The 14,820-nt window shown below is 50.9% G+C and overlaps 1 protein-coding gene across 1 annotated transcript in view; it reads right to left on the reverse strand.

Moving 5' to 3' along the window:
* The window catches only part of SCARA5 (scavenger receptor class A member 5), a 122,120-nt gene that overhangs the window by 15,118 nt on the left and 92,182 nt on the right, over positions 1-14,820 (reverse strand). Inside the window, exon 8 of the mRNA XM_036241938.1 lies at positions 3,101-3,295. Coding sequence (XP_036097831.1) covers positions 3,101-3,295 — 195 coding nt within the window. The remainder of the gene's footprint in view (positions 1-3,100; positions 3,296-14,820) is intronic.

The raw sequence follows: 14,820 nt of genomic DNA on the forward strand, positions 1-14,820 counted from the left end.
AACAACAATGAGGTATCACCTCACACCGTCAGAATGGCCGCCATCAACAAATCAACAAACAACAAGTGTTGGCGAGGGTGTGGAGAAAAGGGGACTCTAGTACAGTGCTGGTGAGAATGCAGAGTGGTGCAGCCACTATGGAAAACACTATGGTGTTACCTCAAAAAATTAAAAATCGAACTTCCATTTGACCCAGTGATCCCACTTCTAGGAATATACCCTAAGAAGCCTGAAACACTAATCAGAAAGAATATATGTACCCCCATGTTCATAGCAGCACTATTTACAATAGCTAAGATCTGGAAACAGCCCAAGTGTCCATCAGTAGAAGAATGGATAAAAAAAGCAGTGTACATTTACACAATGGAGTACTATGCAGCGGTAAGAAAGAAAGATCTCTTATCCTTTGAGACGACATGGAGGGACCTGGAAAGTATTATCCTAAGTGAAATAAGCCAAGCAGAAAAAGACAAATACCACATGATCTCACTTATATACGGAATATAATGAACATAACAGTCAGAGGAATAGGGTAGACCCAGAAACATGGAAGTAGGGCACAGATTGACATCCGTCAGAAGAGGGGGTGGGCGGGGTGGGAACAGATAAACCACAGAACTTATATGCATGTATGCATGACCAATAGATATGGACAACAAAGCCGGGGACGGGGTGGGTGTGGGGTGGGGAGGGGGGTGCCAATGGGGTTAAAAAGGAGAAACATCTGTAACAAAAAAATAAATTAAAAAATAAAAAATAAAAGAAAATAAAAATAAAAATAAACAAACCTGATCCTTGTAATCATCTTTCAAAAGTGGAAGCACTGGCCGGTTTGGCTCAGCGGTTAAGAGTGTCGGTTTGCGGTCCGAGAGACCCGGGTTCGGTTCCCGCTAAGGGCACGTACCTCGGTTGCAGTTTGTCCCCGGCCCTGGTTGGTTGTGCGGGTGGCAGCCACTCGATGTGTCCCTTTCACATCGATGTTTCTCTCTCTCTCTCTGTTCCTCTCTCCCCCCCCCCCCACTCTACCTGAACAAAAAATGGAAAAATGTCCTCGGGTGAGGATAAAAAAAAAAAAAGTGGAAGCACAGAAGCTTGGAGAGGTGAAGAAATCTGTTCCAGGTCACCAGCTCGTAAGTGGCCAGCATGGGATTCTAACCTGGGTGCAACTCCTGAACCTGAGCTCCTAACCACTGCTCTATCCTGCCCGAGCTCCTAAGGCAAGAGTAGTGAGAACGAAGAGGAGGGGACAGATTCCAGGGTGCCAGAGAGGCAGACACCGGTGGAATCTGTAGGACCCAGGGAGACCAGGGGCCAGATAAGGGGGAGAAAAGTGGGTGAGAGTGGAGGGAGGGATGGGCCTTCAGTCCCGGCTGGCAGGGCAGGAAACTCATCCAGAAAGCAGCAGAGCCAGTGGAGGGAGGGGCTGAGGGCGTGGGAGACCCTGAGGCTGAGGAGGGGGCGTACTGTGACTAAGAGTTGGGGCACCAGTGGGGTATGAGGCTATGGTCAGAGGGGTGTCTGGGCCTGCCGCAGAGCCCTGCCTGCTGCCAGAGGAGGCAAGCACCCCCCCGCCCCCCCCCGGAGCTGCTATGGCACAACAGCCCTTGTGATCTTTAGGGTCTATGAATATGTCTGCCTCCACCTCTGAACTGAGCACTTGAGGTCAGAGACTAGGTTTACTCATTTCTCTGCCCCCGCACTGAGCCCAGCGCCTGGCCCAGGGAAGATGCTAGACACTGCTGCGGAAAGAAGGGGGTGCAGCCTGAGCTGGGGCTCGGCTAGCCAGGCCCCTTCTCCTCCCCAAGCCCCCACTCCCCTCCACATACCCATTCAGAAGGCCTGGCCTGCCCACCTGTCAAGGTCTTGGGTATCACATGACATTAGTTTGGGGACCATGATGGGGAAAAAATGGTGCATGTGTACATGGAAGGAAGTCCAGCTTCCCACTGACTGATTTACAGAATCAAGTTGCAATTTTAGAACTTCTCCCTGTGTCCTGTGATATAAAAGTCGAGGGGGAGATGAAAAAAGCCACACAGTTTCCTTTTCAGGCTAACGCTGCCTGTGGCATTCAAATGGCCTGTTTTGGCTTCTCTAGGAGGGTTTATGATTTTTCTTTCTTCCCCAAAAAGTTTCACTTCCACTTGTTAAGAAGAAGTCCTCATTAGCCTCCGATACTAAAAGTGAGGACTATTCCTCATGCAAACAAAGATGGCAGTTTTCGTTGAAGAAAACAGGCTGAAATCCAGCCCAAAGTGTTAAGTGGGAGGCAATGCTCGGTGGGCTGACCCCTGGACTGGCCCCTGAGTGCCCTGTGCACTCTGGCCTTTGAAGTAGAGAGGCCAGTGTGAGTGGGGTCAGGTGGCCACTCCCATCAGCTGTCACAACAGATTTCACCAAGAGTCAGTGAGATTGTCTATCGGCCTGGCTGATGGAGCAGCACCAGACTGGTAGCTCACCAGCCACAGGCATTTATTTCTCACAGCTCTGGATGCTGGAAGCCCGACGCCAGGGTGCCGGCACCGTCAGGTTCTGCTGAGGGCTTAGCCTGCTGTGTCTCCTCACAGAAGGAGGATGTGGGAACTCTCAGGGGTCCCTTTTCCAAGGACACTAGAGCTATCATGAGGGCTCTACTTGTGACCTAATTACCTCTCGAAGGCCCCATCTCCTAGTCCTACATTGGGGATTAGGATTTCAGCAAATGAACTGGAGGGAGACACAGATATTCAGTCCCCAACAGTGCCTGAGGTCTAAGGGACAAGATTCTGCGGCAGCCTGTTGTGGGGGAGGGTTGGAAGGCAGCTATGAGGAGTGACCAGTCTGGCTGTGACCTGGCTCCATTTCCCTGTCTGGACAGGACGCGTGGCCCCTCCTCTCAGGCCAAACCACAAGTCCCTGTAACCAGTGGGCACAGTCAGAACTGTTTGAAGACAGGCCGGCTTGCCTGGGGGACAGTGACCTTCTGGTTGCAAGGAGTTTCTGGGCAGAGCCAGGTGACACATGGCGGGCTTGCTGCAGAGGGGCTTGAGTTTTGGAGAGGAGACTAGTCCTAGGATTTCTGGACCTTTTCCTAGTGTCTTTTTCCTCCAGAGCACCTTACCTTGCCCGAATCGAGCCGTCCGGGCCACCTCCTGGGCGCCACGAAAGCCCAGCATGCGGCACACCACGTCCCCGTCCTTCTTGTCCCAGCCGTCATCACACACGGTGCCCCAGCGCCGGTCGTGGTACACCTCCACTCGGCCCTCATGCGGGCCCGAGCCATTCACCAGCCGGATCATCAGCGCCTCCAAGCCACCTGTCGGGGGCAGCCCACAGTCAGTCCTCTGCTCTGGATACCCCAGGCCCCCTGGGATCGTCCCTGACGCCCCTCTACCAACCCCTCATCCCCCGCATAGGGAAGAGGGGCTGGGGCTACAGCCACAACCAAAACCGTGACCAGCAGGAATCATGGTGTGTTGCCACTGCCCTTTATCAACCGCCTTCCCTCCCCTCTTATTTTCTTTTAATACAATTTATTTTCTATATTTTTTAAAATTACAGTTTACGTTCAATATTATCTTGTATTCATTTCAGGTGACAGCACAGTGGTCAGACAATCGTACACTTCACAAAGGGCTCCCCCATAGCTCCAGGACCCGCCTGGCACCGTGCATAGCACTTACAATGTTACTGACTCTGTTCCCTATGCCACACTCTACACCCCGGTGACTACTCTGTAACTACCAATTTGTACTTCTTAAGCCCTTAACCCTTTTCATCCAGTCCCTCAGTGTCCCCTGTTACCCCGGACGACCATCAGTCTGTTCTCTGTATCTATGAGAACAGACTCTACTTTTATAGAGCAGTTTTAGGTTCACAGCAAAATTGACAGGAGGGTACAGAGGTTTCCCATACACACTCTACCCCCCCCACCACCACATGCACAGTCTCTCCCATTATCGATATCTCCCCAAAAGTCTTGCCTTAGTTGCAATCGGCAAACCTACATGGACACACCATACTCACCCAAAGTCCTTAGTTTACAGTAGGGTCGCTCTTTGGTGTTGTGCATTCTATGTGTTTGGACAAATGTATCCACTCCCTATAGTATTATATAGATTAGTTTCACTGCCCTAAAAATCCACTGTGCTCTGCCTGTGAAAATGCAGAGTTCTGGGTCCAATCAGACCTACTGGGTCAGCATCTTGGTGGCAGCAGTCAGGGATCTATATTTTTCACGTGTCCCAAAATTCTGAGATCACATATGTGTGTGGACTGCCGGGAGTGACAGGCTCGGATGTCTGAAATGCATCTTTCAGCTCTGGTGTTCGAGATTCCAAGGCCAAGGAAGATGTTTTGTTTTGTTTGTAGCCAGAAGTCACCTAGGACATGTAGGGTGGAGGTGGGGACACTGTACTCTGACACGGGGACAAGTAGGTGATACGATGCAGGAAAACCCCTGTGTGCACTGCCAGAGAACACAGCAGACCTGATGGAGTTCTGCTCCCAATAAGTACTGCAACCTTGGACTTTTCCTTTTTTTTTTGGCCAGGTGGACTAGGGGATTCCTGCTTCCAATGACTGTGACTTGGCAAAGACCTTTGTAGGTTCCTGGAGGAGACGGCAGATGTGATAAACCCCACATGAGAAAGGAGAGAAGCCAGAACTGGCCACGAGCCTGTTCCATGCTGCCCAGGCGGGGAAAGCCCAGCATATCTGCACGGTGCACCAGAGAAGTCACCCGGAAACCACACCATTCCCAAGGTGCTGAAACATTGCAAGCGGCAGCTTTCAGAGGCCCCTCAAAACGTTTCATGCCGTTTTCCGCACGTCCTGCATCTCTCACCATCTTCTCCACACGAACTTCCTGAACACACAGACTCCCACTATGTTGTCAATAAAGGCTGAGGATGAGCAAGAGAACACGGGATCTGGAGGAGAACCTGGAGAGAAGCCAGAAGGCAGAGGCTGGGTCCCGGACAGAAAGCCCTGCAGCGGTAACGACGTGCTAACCGGGAGCCCTGGCCTCTGGCTGGATGGGCTCGGTCCTGGGCAGGTTGGCCGACGCCGAGATGTCAGCCTTGATTTCGCACAGACCTGCCTCACCTCTGTCAGCACCCTGTCAAGGAGGCTGCGGGCCACCTCAGGCCAGGAGGCCTCCAACAGAAGCCTCGGTGTGGGGTTATAAGCAGAGGGAAAAATGGCAGGAAGACACTGTGAGTCCAGCAACCCAGGCAGAGTTCACAGTATCGGGTCAGAATAGGAAGAGGTTGGAGGGGGGCAGCCAGGACTCACGTGCAGAGATTGTCTCTCATCCTCTGCTCTGGCCAGCCTGAGCTCACTCCATTCGCTTCTCTGGTGAGTGAAATCGGTACCTGACCATCTCTTAGGGGCCTGATCCTATTCTGGGAGCTGTGGGTACATCCAGGAACAAAGTCTCTGCCTTTATGGACTGATATTTTAGTGGGACAATAAAGCTGAAAACCAAATACAAATATAACTATGGCCAAGTATTGGTGAGTGCATTGATGGGAACAGAAACTGAAAGGGAATGGAGAGTGAATGGAGGTGCCATCTCGGATGGGGAAACTTGCACCCTTATAGCAGGGACACCCAGATGTTCACAGGGCAAGGCCTCTGTTGTTTTCCCTGTTGCCTCCGATCTGGGGTCACAGGTTCCCCTCTTTTACACAGAGAAGCAGGCAGAAAAGAATCCCTTCATATCAAAGCCCAGACCAGAATCGGCATTTCTTTGTCCTACTGTGAAACCAGATGGAAGGAAGCTGGCGTAAGGAACCCTGGGAACTGTCTCTTTCTACCTGGGCCACCTCCTTGCTTTCTTCCAGATCAGAGGGTTTCATCGTTTTGCTATCAGGTTTTCTGGAACATCGGTGGTTCTAACCACTGCTTGGAGCTTTCTGCCTAGCTACAGCACCGGACCATAGAACCCACCTCCTCATTTCCTGGCATGCCTTACCCGCCCTGCCCATCACCCAAATCACTCCTGGGGCCAAGCACGAGGACTTCATCCTCTCTCCTGAAGTAGAGCCCAGGTCTGGCTCAGTCCTAAACTGGCCCCTCCGGAAAGAGGGTTGAGCTGAGGCACCAACGGGGTCAGATCATGGAGAAGAACAGACATGGCATCTGGACAAGGAAGCCTTGCATTTGCTGGGGTTATCTCTTGCAACAACTTCCTTAAGCTTAGTTGTGGGCTACAGATTATCACTATTAGTGCATGGAGCTACCTTTAGGTTACAGTCCCATAGTCTTTGGGCTTTTCTAATCATCACAAATGATGGAGAAGCCTTGAATCAGCTAGCAGATGGCTGGAGATCACATAATCCAAACTTTTCATGTGATATGTAAGAGAACAGGGTCCAGAGAGGGGATGTGTCTTGCCCAAGGTCATCCCACATTAGTAGTAGAAGAGCTGGGGCCTGAACTTGAGGCTTAACCCTTAAGCCAATTCTTTTTATACCTTCTCTTCTCTCCCAGTGTCCTTTATGGTTGATGAGATCTCTGGGCAGGGTCCACTAATTTTGCTTCATGACTTTGATGCAAATTACGTTAAAACAATTACATTAACCCTTGAACTGTAATGCTTCTACCCCGAATTCATAGAAACAGTTTGGCTTCTCTTAAGTCTCCTAAAAGGACCAAGGAGGCAGCATGCCCTTGGGAACTACTGAGTTTGTATTGAAAATAAACTTGTCCAAGAAAGATAAGCCAGACTTAGCTTTTGAGGGCTGTGATAATATTCACTGAAGTCAGGGTCATTCTACTTCCTGTATACAGATGCATTATCTTTATTAATTCTTTATAGGGATCTTTATCAATGTATGTGCTTCTTTTTCTATTGCTCATTTACTTATCTATCCAGATGCACTTAGGGAATCCCGCCATATTCCAAACGTGTACCAGATGCTGAGGATGTATGAATAAATAAGTGTTGTATTTGTCCTTGAGGCTTTCTAGCTAAGAGCACTGGGTATCAGAGCTGGTAGAGACCTTGGGACTGCCCAGTCCAAACCCCTCATCTAGAAATAACAAGATAGAATTTTAAAGAGGGGAAGTAACCAGCTGTTACTGGGATGCCAGGTCCCTCTCTTTCTAGACCACTGGGTCTTTCCAATGCCGGCCACTTTCAATACTGCCTAAACCATACCACAGAGTTAAGCTGGGTTGTGGTTCAACCAGTAGGGCCGAGATGGAGGCAGGCTGGCACTCAGGCCAGAGGAACTTCCTGAGAGAGCTCAAGGAAAGCTGCCCCTGAGGGTTATATGTACATAGCTTATTTCCCCCTGGGAAGAACTCCTTGCAAAGAGAGTTCTTTTTTATTTGTCCACGACCCCTCAATTCTTTTTTTTTTTTTTATCCTCACCCGAGGACATTTTTCCATTTTTTGTTCAGGTAGAGTGGGAGGGAAGAGAGAGAAACATCGACGCGAAAGGGACACATCGAGTGGCTGCCACCCGCACAACCGACCAGGGCCGGGGACAAACTGCAACCGAGGTACGCACCCTTAGCAGGAACCGAACCCGGGTCTCTCAGGACCTCAGGCCGACGCTCTAACCGCTGAGCCAAACTGGCCAGGGCCCCCTCAATTCTTAATATTATGCTTGGCTGGCTGAAAACGCTAAGTAAATGTTTGATGAACAGATGGGATGGAGACCAGATGGATGGTTAGGAGCATGACTTTGTTAGTGGGTGTGGTCGGAACCCCCAGCCGAATGCCTCACGGTTTCTGTATCTCTCTGGTTCCAGTCCTAATGTGTGGTGCCTGGCTGTTGAGAACGGATGCTGTGCCCACCCACTGGCCCCACGGCCCGGGCAGGAGTGGTGGTGCTCCAGGATGGAGATGGTGCACTCACTCTTCACAGCGTCACTGGGGGTCCTGATTCTGGGTTTCATCTATTTGTGCTGCCCTTCTGTAAATCATTGTAGATCCCCTATTATTGGTCGATCTTTAAACATGTATTGACCCAGCCATGGGGACACAGAGGTATTAACCCTGCTTCTTTCTGGACATAAAAATAGTGCAAGACAATCCAAGATGCCCCTGCTAGGTGCTGCAGGAGGGGATCGGAGGCAGGCAGCGAGGGTGGCCGGGAGAGCAGTGAGCCAGCAGGAGGGGAGGGCACGGGGGCTGCTCAGGGCATGCTGCCAGTGTTCTCATGTCTTAGAGGCATGGAGAGCTCTCTCCTCATTTCTTCACTGGTCACACTCACTCCCTAGGGCTGTTAAGGGGATCAGTGACAACGATTCTCTCCTTGGTCAAACGCTAGCCAGGCTCCTCCGAGCCTTCTCATCAACTAGGTCTTGACCTTGGCCTACAAAGACTTGAACAAAACACTAACCTACTTGGTAACAGCTCAAAGCCACATTTCTTGGATGGCTCTCACCTCCCTTAAAGTGCCTGCCTAAGAAAACTCAAGGTTATCAAAAGAATTTACTGTGTGTCTAGCCAACTCCTGAAGATAGGGCCCTGCCTCCCAGCCACTCTAAGGGGAGGAACCTCACTTGGATAAGTGGGAGATGGCTTTCATAGGGACCAACCCCCTTCCTGCTTTTTGTAATTTTTTACTTTTTGACTCTACTGAGTCCCCACTCACCCCCTCCCTATGCCCTCATTGTCCCCTTCAAACGCCCAATCACCTCTGTGCAAATCAAAATTGAGTTCAGTTCACATTGGTCTCTTTTCCCTATTGCAATTGAATATTATTGATTAAAATCTGTCCTAACCACTTGAACCATCATCTGGCTTTATCTTTAACATCAGATGTGATACGACTGGCATTAGACAAGCTGGTCAAGGTGTAAGCCATACTCACTGCCTACGGGCGCCTCCTTACACATGGGTAAGACCAGAATGACTGGTCTAGCTCAAAAATTCTGTCCAAACCACTGTGATGATAATTGGCAGGACTACCCAGATTCTCTTAGGAATCTGAGCTGGGGCCAGGGTAGGCGGGAGGTAGGGGGTGGATGGAGAGAGCTGAGTACAAGTTGAAGCAAAAAGGTAGGAATTAATAAGCCATGTTGAAGATGAGACCCTGCAGTGAAGACATGACCCCCTGGTGCTGTGGCCCCAGAACTGCCTTGGATCTGAATGACCTTCCCATTCCAGGCTCTGCAAGACCCACTGTATTATGAGTCCTGATCTTCTAAAGAAGGTGTTCTTACTATAAGCCCCCAATACTTGCAGTGACTCAACGACTCCCTGGTCCTTGCATCAGAAATACCCAAAGAGATCACCTTTGAATCCAACACACCAGTCTAAGGGCTTAGCTACTTGCCCTTTGGGCCCTCGGTGGATTGGGGAATTTGGATGGAGGAAAACACTGTGTGGGTGATCCTTGGGGGCAGGGGAGGGCGGGCAACAGGGGAAAATGGAAAGAGGTTGGATGGATCTGGATTTGGGCACAGGGTTTGAATTCTGGCTCCACTGCTGGCCGGATGTGACCTCTCTACACCTACCTTCTTCTTAAAATGGGCAGAATGGTGGCGGTTGTGAGCAATAGCACATGGCACATATGGGCACCTCACTGTGAGTTCCCACCCCTGGCAGGTCAGCACTTTGCCCAGTAACACATGGGTCAGCTCTGAGGGGTCTTCATGTTGCTGAGGATTACTTGGATACAGTGGCGGGAGCAGGAATGCATCCTTGAAACCCTCTGAGCTTTCCTGCTGAATGAGGAGGGGGAGCAAAAGGGGGCTCATCCCTCCAACTGGATTACTCTCCTGCTAACTTCCTCTGTTCTCCCCAGGGTACAGTTCCCGGCTCATTAGCATATTAAGGGAGGGGGACAGGGGCCTCTGGCAGAAGAGGGCTCCTGCTGTCAGCAACTTTCTGTTCTTTAATAAGAGCTGGATGTGATTCCTTAAGCAAGACATCTCTGGAACGGTCCAGGAATGTGGTGCTAGGGCTGAGCCCACTGTGGGGCTCCTAGCACAGATCTTACAAATATCATATGTGGGGATCTTCAAAATGAGTGTTTCTTTGTTCTCTTTGCCTTGTAAATACATATGTAGGAAAAGCGAAGTTCCAGGCAAAGCAGGCCAGGTCTGTCCCAGACTCCCCCGGCTTTGACTACTGAGCCCAGGAGTTGGAAGGGGCTTGTGCAACCTTCTCCCACTTTAAACACAGGAATCCCCTCCGCTCTGTATCACGCCTGACAGCTGCTCATCCTGCCTCTGGGAATGGCAGGGAACTTGACAGTATCTCTTGGGAATCCATTCCAGGAGTTTTAGACCAGCATCTGGTTTTAGTCACAGGGTGCTGGCATCTCCAAATGGCTCTAGTGTTTCTTCCTCTAATTATTCCCTACTTTTGTTTTACTCTATATGCTTTGGGTTTTGTGCTTATAATTGGGAAGTGAGACGTGAAGTATCTTCCTTTCTCCAGCATCTGGTGGGAGCTCAACCGAGGGAGTGGCTTCATTTCTCAGCCCCTCCACGGGTCTGGGAGGACAGCTTAACGGCCAGTGGTTACCCTCAGGAACTGATTTCCAGGGCAGGCGTAGCCTTAGAACCATCTACTACCTGCAGGGCTTGTCCACACCTGGCTCAGAGCCACCCTCAAACCCAACTACAACAAAGCCAAGTTCTGGGTGCTGCCCAGGAGAGCAAGTCAAGGACGGCCAGTGAAAAGAACGAATGTATACTCAGTTCCTGCTACACATCAGGTACTTTGCAGAGTGATGCCTGCATGCATTTTCTCATTATTCTTCATAGCAGCTCCATGCATTAGTTGCTATGGCTCCCACTTAACAGAAAAGAGAGTGAGCCCAGAAAAGTCGAGTAATTTGCCACTGGTCACATAGCTGCTATGAGGTGGAGCCAGGGAGAAGGGCAAAGACCTTTCATTCTCAAACCGCAGAGACGACTATCAGACTGTACACTTGAGACAAATACCATTTTTTTTTTTTTATCCTCACCCGAGGACATTTTTCCATTTTTTGTTCAGGTAGAGTAGGAGGGGGAGAGAGGAACAGAGAGAGAGAGAAACATCGACGTGAAGGGACACATCGAGTGGCTGCCACCCGCACGACTGACCAGAGCCGGGGACAAACTGCAACCGAGGTACATGCCCTTAGCGGGAACCGAACCCGGGTCTCTCCGGACCGCAGGCCGACGCTCTAACCGCTGAGCCAAACCAGCCAGGGCGACACTTGAGACAAATACTTAATAACAGCCCTCTCCCTACATAAAATACCTTTCCTCTATCTCCAGACAGCCCTGTGGGGTCTGCAATAATCAGGGTCTTTAAAAGAAAGGGAAAGAGCCTTGGATTAAAGCAGTGATCCTCAGCCCTGGGCTGCATGGAAGAATATCCTAGGGTACTTTAAAATCTACCAGGGGTGCAGGGTGGGGAGCAAGGATCATTTCCAAAGTTCACAGGTGATGTAAATGCACTGCCAGGGTTGAGAGCACTGCTTGAAGGGACGGATCTGGGAGCAAGTCCCAGCTACACAGCTGTCAGGCCTTGTGAGGAAGGCATATGGATGTCACCTCCTCTGGGAGTAAGCCCTGTGGAAGCCCCGGCCACAGCACCTGACTGACACACACACACACAGCCCACTTGCAGGCAGAGAGCCTGGCCCACGGTAGTGCTCAGCAAACTGTACTGAATGGGAGGGTGAGTGAGTGAACCGATGATGGATGGAGGGGATTCACAGCCCTTCTGAGGGGCTCTCGGAGCAGAACTGATCCCTCAATAACCCTGGAACCTGCTCGGCTGTGCAGAAGGGCCCCAAAGCCCAGGGAACTTCGCTTCTAGAGGAAAGGAGAGGAGGGAAACCCAGCCTGAGCCGAAACATCGCAGCTTCTTTGGGTTTGTTTATCCTGACTTCCAGGCCCCTGCCAAAGCAAAACAAGTCGAAAGAAAGGAGGTTGTGGAGAAGAGAAATAAACACATGGGGCTGGGAAAATAGGCCCTGATTTTCTGCAGCTGCAGACTAGAGCACAGGGCACAATCTGGACCAGCTGCCCATGAAGAAAGTTGAACCTTTATTCTCTGGTGGAGAAAGAACTCCCCGTGCCCCCAGCCACACAGCCCAGGGCCTCTGAGCCCCACCTCCCTGAGGTGGAGAAAGTTGGGCTTCGCCCTTCTGTAGACATGACCCCCCCACCCCAATCCACAGGAAATGTGGTTCATATGTGAAGGACAGCAGCCATCCCACAAGCAAACGAAGGAATTTCTGGTCAGGCTCTGCTGGAGGGCATCAGTTTTTAAATGTGGTCTGGCCTGTGGTGTGCTTTATACAATGCTATTTCCTAATGGTAATTAGGAAACTTAATATGCTCTTAACTTAATATTGTGCTTTGTGCCTTTTCAAAGCACTTTTGTGAGATGGTCTCATTTGATCTTTGCAGTCCTCCTGTAAGGTGGGTGGTATCATACCCATTTAGCAGGTGGGGAAGCTGAGACTCAGAGAAGGAAAGTGACTTTCTCAGGGTCACACGATAAAGTGGCCACACCGGAGTCTCCAGACCCACAGTCTGGTGGGGCCCATGTGCTGTATCTTTGTGGGTCACACTGGGCGCTTGGCATTGCTGCATAAAAGTAGCAGGAAAATGTCCCACATTAACACTGCGCTAGTCATGCTGGATTGGTTGTAACTGTTGACTCATCCATTGGTCTTCACAATCCTATTGCAGGTTCTTTGGAAACTGGGAGTTTGTCTTGGCTGCTTTTGTTTCTGCAATGCCCTGCTCACGGCTGCCTGGATCTTAGTAGGTGTCCAAGGAAAACGTGTCTGACCAGAGAGCAAATGAAGCACCTTTTCCGCTCAGCCCCGAACCAGGAGCTCTCTCCACTGCAGTGGAAGGATGTTTCTAAGGGCCAGAAGTTCTGCTCAGAGCTGGATTTGTAGGAAGTTCCTGGGTGGCCCAGAGCAGAGGTGAGTCCTCTGTCTTGCTTTTGCTCCTGGGGCCTCTCAAAGGGCCTTGAGGACTAGAAAGAAATGTTGTCGAGCCAGGAGAAGGTCAGTGATGCCAAGCTCTCCTTTCACGTATAGCTGGGAGGTGAGATGCTTACATGGCACCCCCTAAAGGACTCGTAGACCCTCTGCCTGGACCCACGTCTGGAACTAGTGACCTTTTCTGAGAAGGCTCTTTCACACCCTCTGCCTTCACTCACATGCTGTCCCTGCCCTGCCCTGTTTCTTCTCCCAGCTCGGCTCTCCAAGTTCAAAGCCCGAGACCCTGGGCTGGAATGCTTCCCCATCCCCATACTTTAAATCCCTGAAACAGAACCTGCCTTAAGCACCATGCTGACCACTTTCTAGCTCCATGACCTTGGGCAAGTAATTGAAGCTCTCAGTATGGTGTTCTCTTCTGGAATAACCACACACACCTTAGAGAGTGACTGAAGCATACATGAGCTCAGCCACTGGGGTGGTCAGCTCTCAAGAAGTAGTGTTGGACTCAATATAAACCCCAGGATCATGCTGGGGGACAAGCACTGTGGCGAGGGACTCACCCAGCTTCTGAGTCCGTGAGGCAATCAGCCATGCCCCCCTCTTATCACTGACCCACGAGACCTTTGCTCTTCTTTCTTCCATCATGATTCGACAACTGGCTCTTTGGGAGAGGCTGGAGTCAGGCGGTGTCAGGGGAAGGAAGTCCATCTAGAGACCCATTCCAAGTACACCCGAGAGTGTTTCCCAGAGTCAAGGTGGCGCTGGGAAGCTCCTGCAGAGGCAGCTAACGCTGATTCAGTGAATCTAAAGGACACTGTGGGGACGTCGGATTAATCTGCTGTGCCTGCAGCACGCCATCCTCCCACGCTCAGAGGAGAGGGTGCAGGTTCATGGGGCTGAAGAACGATGCCTGACCGTTTGGACTGCTGTCTAAATAAGCAGTTGAACCATCCCTGGTTTTAAAGTATGGCTCAACTTTAAACTTTCTTTGTACAAAACCCACATCAAAGACCCACACTTCAAGTCTTCAGTGGTGCCGAGGCCTTGTTTCTGGAGAAAAATTCCTTGATCACCTTCGGTCTGAAGGTGTGTGTTACGAAAGGAGTTTTCTGGCCGGGCAAATCCCAGAGACCACCGCGTGTTCGCCGGGGGCTGGGAATGCCCGTCTGCGTGGGAACTGCCTCCAGGCCCTGCTGGGAAGGATGCGCCCAGCAGGGTCAGCTAAGCACGTGAGGGAGGGAGATGGAGACAGCCTGTGACAGGCTCCCTGGCTCACTCACACAGACAGGAGAGGGGTTCAGGGAGCACACTGGTTACCTCCACTTGCAAGCCTGAAACACCCCACTGGACTGACAGGTAAAGGGAGACCCTTCTCAGATTCCACTCACACACTTGGCCACTAATTGTTGACATAAACTCCAAACGCTAGCGTGTTTATTTTCTCCCAGCTAGCCCTCAGTTTTGGCTTTCAGTTGTTTCCTGCTTTTACTTAGCATGTATTTAGAAAACAAGCACTTGGGGTCCTGCTAAGCCTCTCAGCGCCGCTGGAGCACACGTTCCCCCCAGGGGTTTTCGTTTCTCAAGGGCCTTTGTTTCTCCTGCCTCTGCTGTTTTCCTCGCTGGGGCCCAGGCTGCGGCTCTCTCTGCCCCTTCATAAGACATGAATGAAACAGGGCGAGCTAGCCCGGCTGTTCCTAGGTATAGGAGTACGATTTCTTGTATTGGGTTCAACACTGTTTGTCAGGCACCCCACCACCACCGCACACCCACATTTTACCACCTGGCTTCTTAAAGGAGCCAGGCCTTTTGCTTTTGTATTCCCTTAGATCTGTTTGAAGCCATCAAACCAAGGGCCCCATGGGTTCATCTGAACGGAAATGCTTTCTGCACACGGCCATGTAAAAGCTCTCCTGGAAGG

The sequence above is a fragment of the Molossus molossus genome, unplaced genomic scaffold (assembly GCF_014108415.1).
Source record: "Molossus molossus isolate mMolMol1 unplaced genomic scaffold, mMolMol1.p scaffold_m16_p_4, whole genome shotgun sequence".
NCBI classification, from domain to species: Eukaryota; Metazoa; Chordata; class Mammalia; order Chiroptera; family Molossidae; genus Molossus; species Molossus molossus.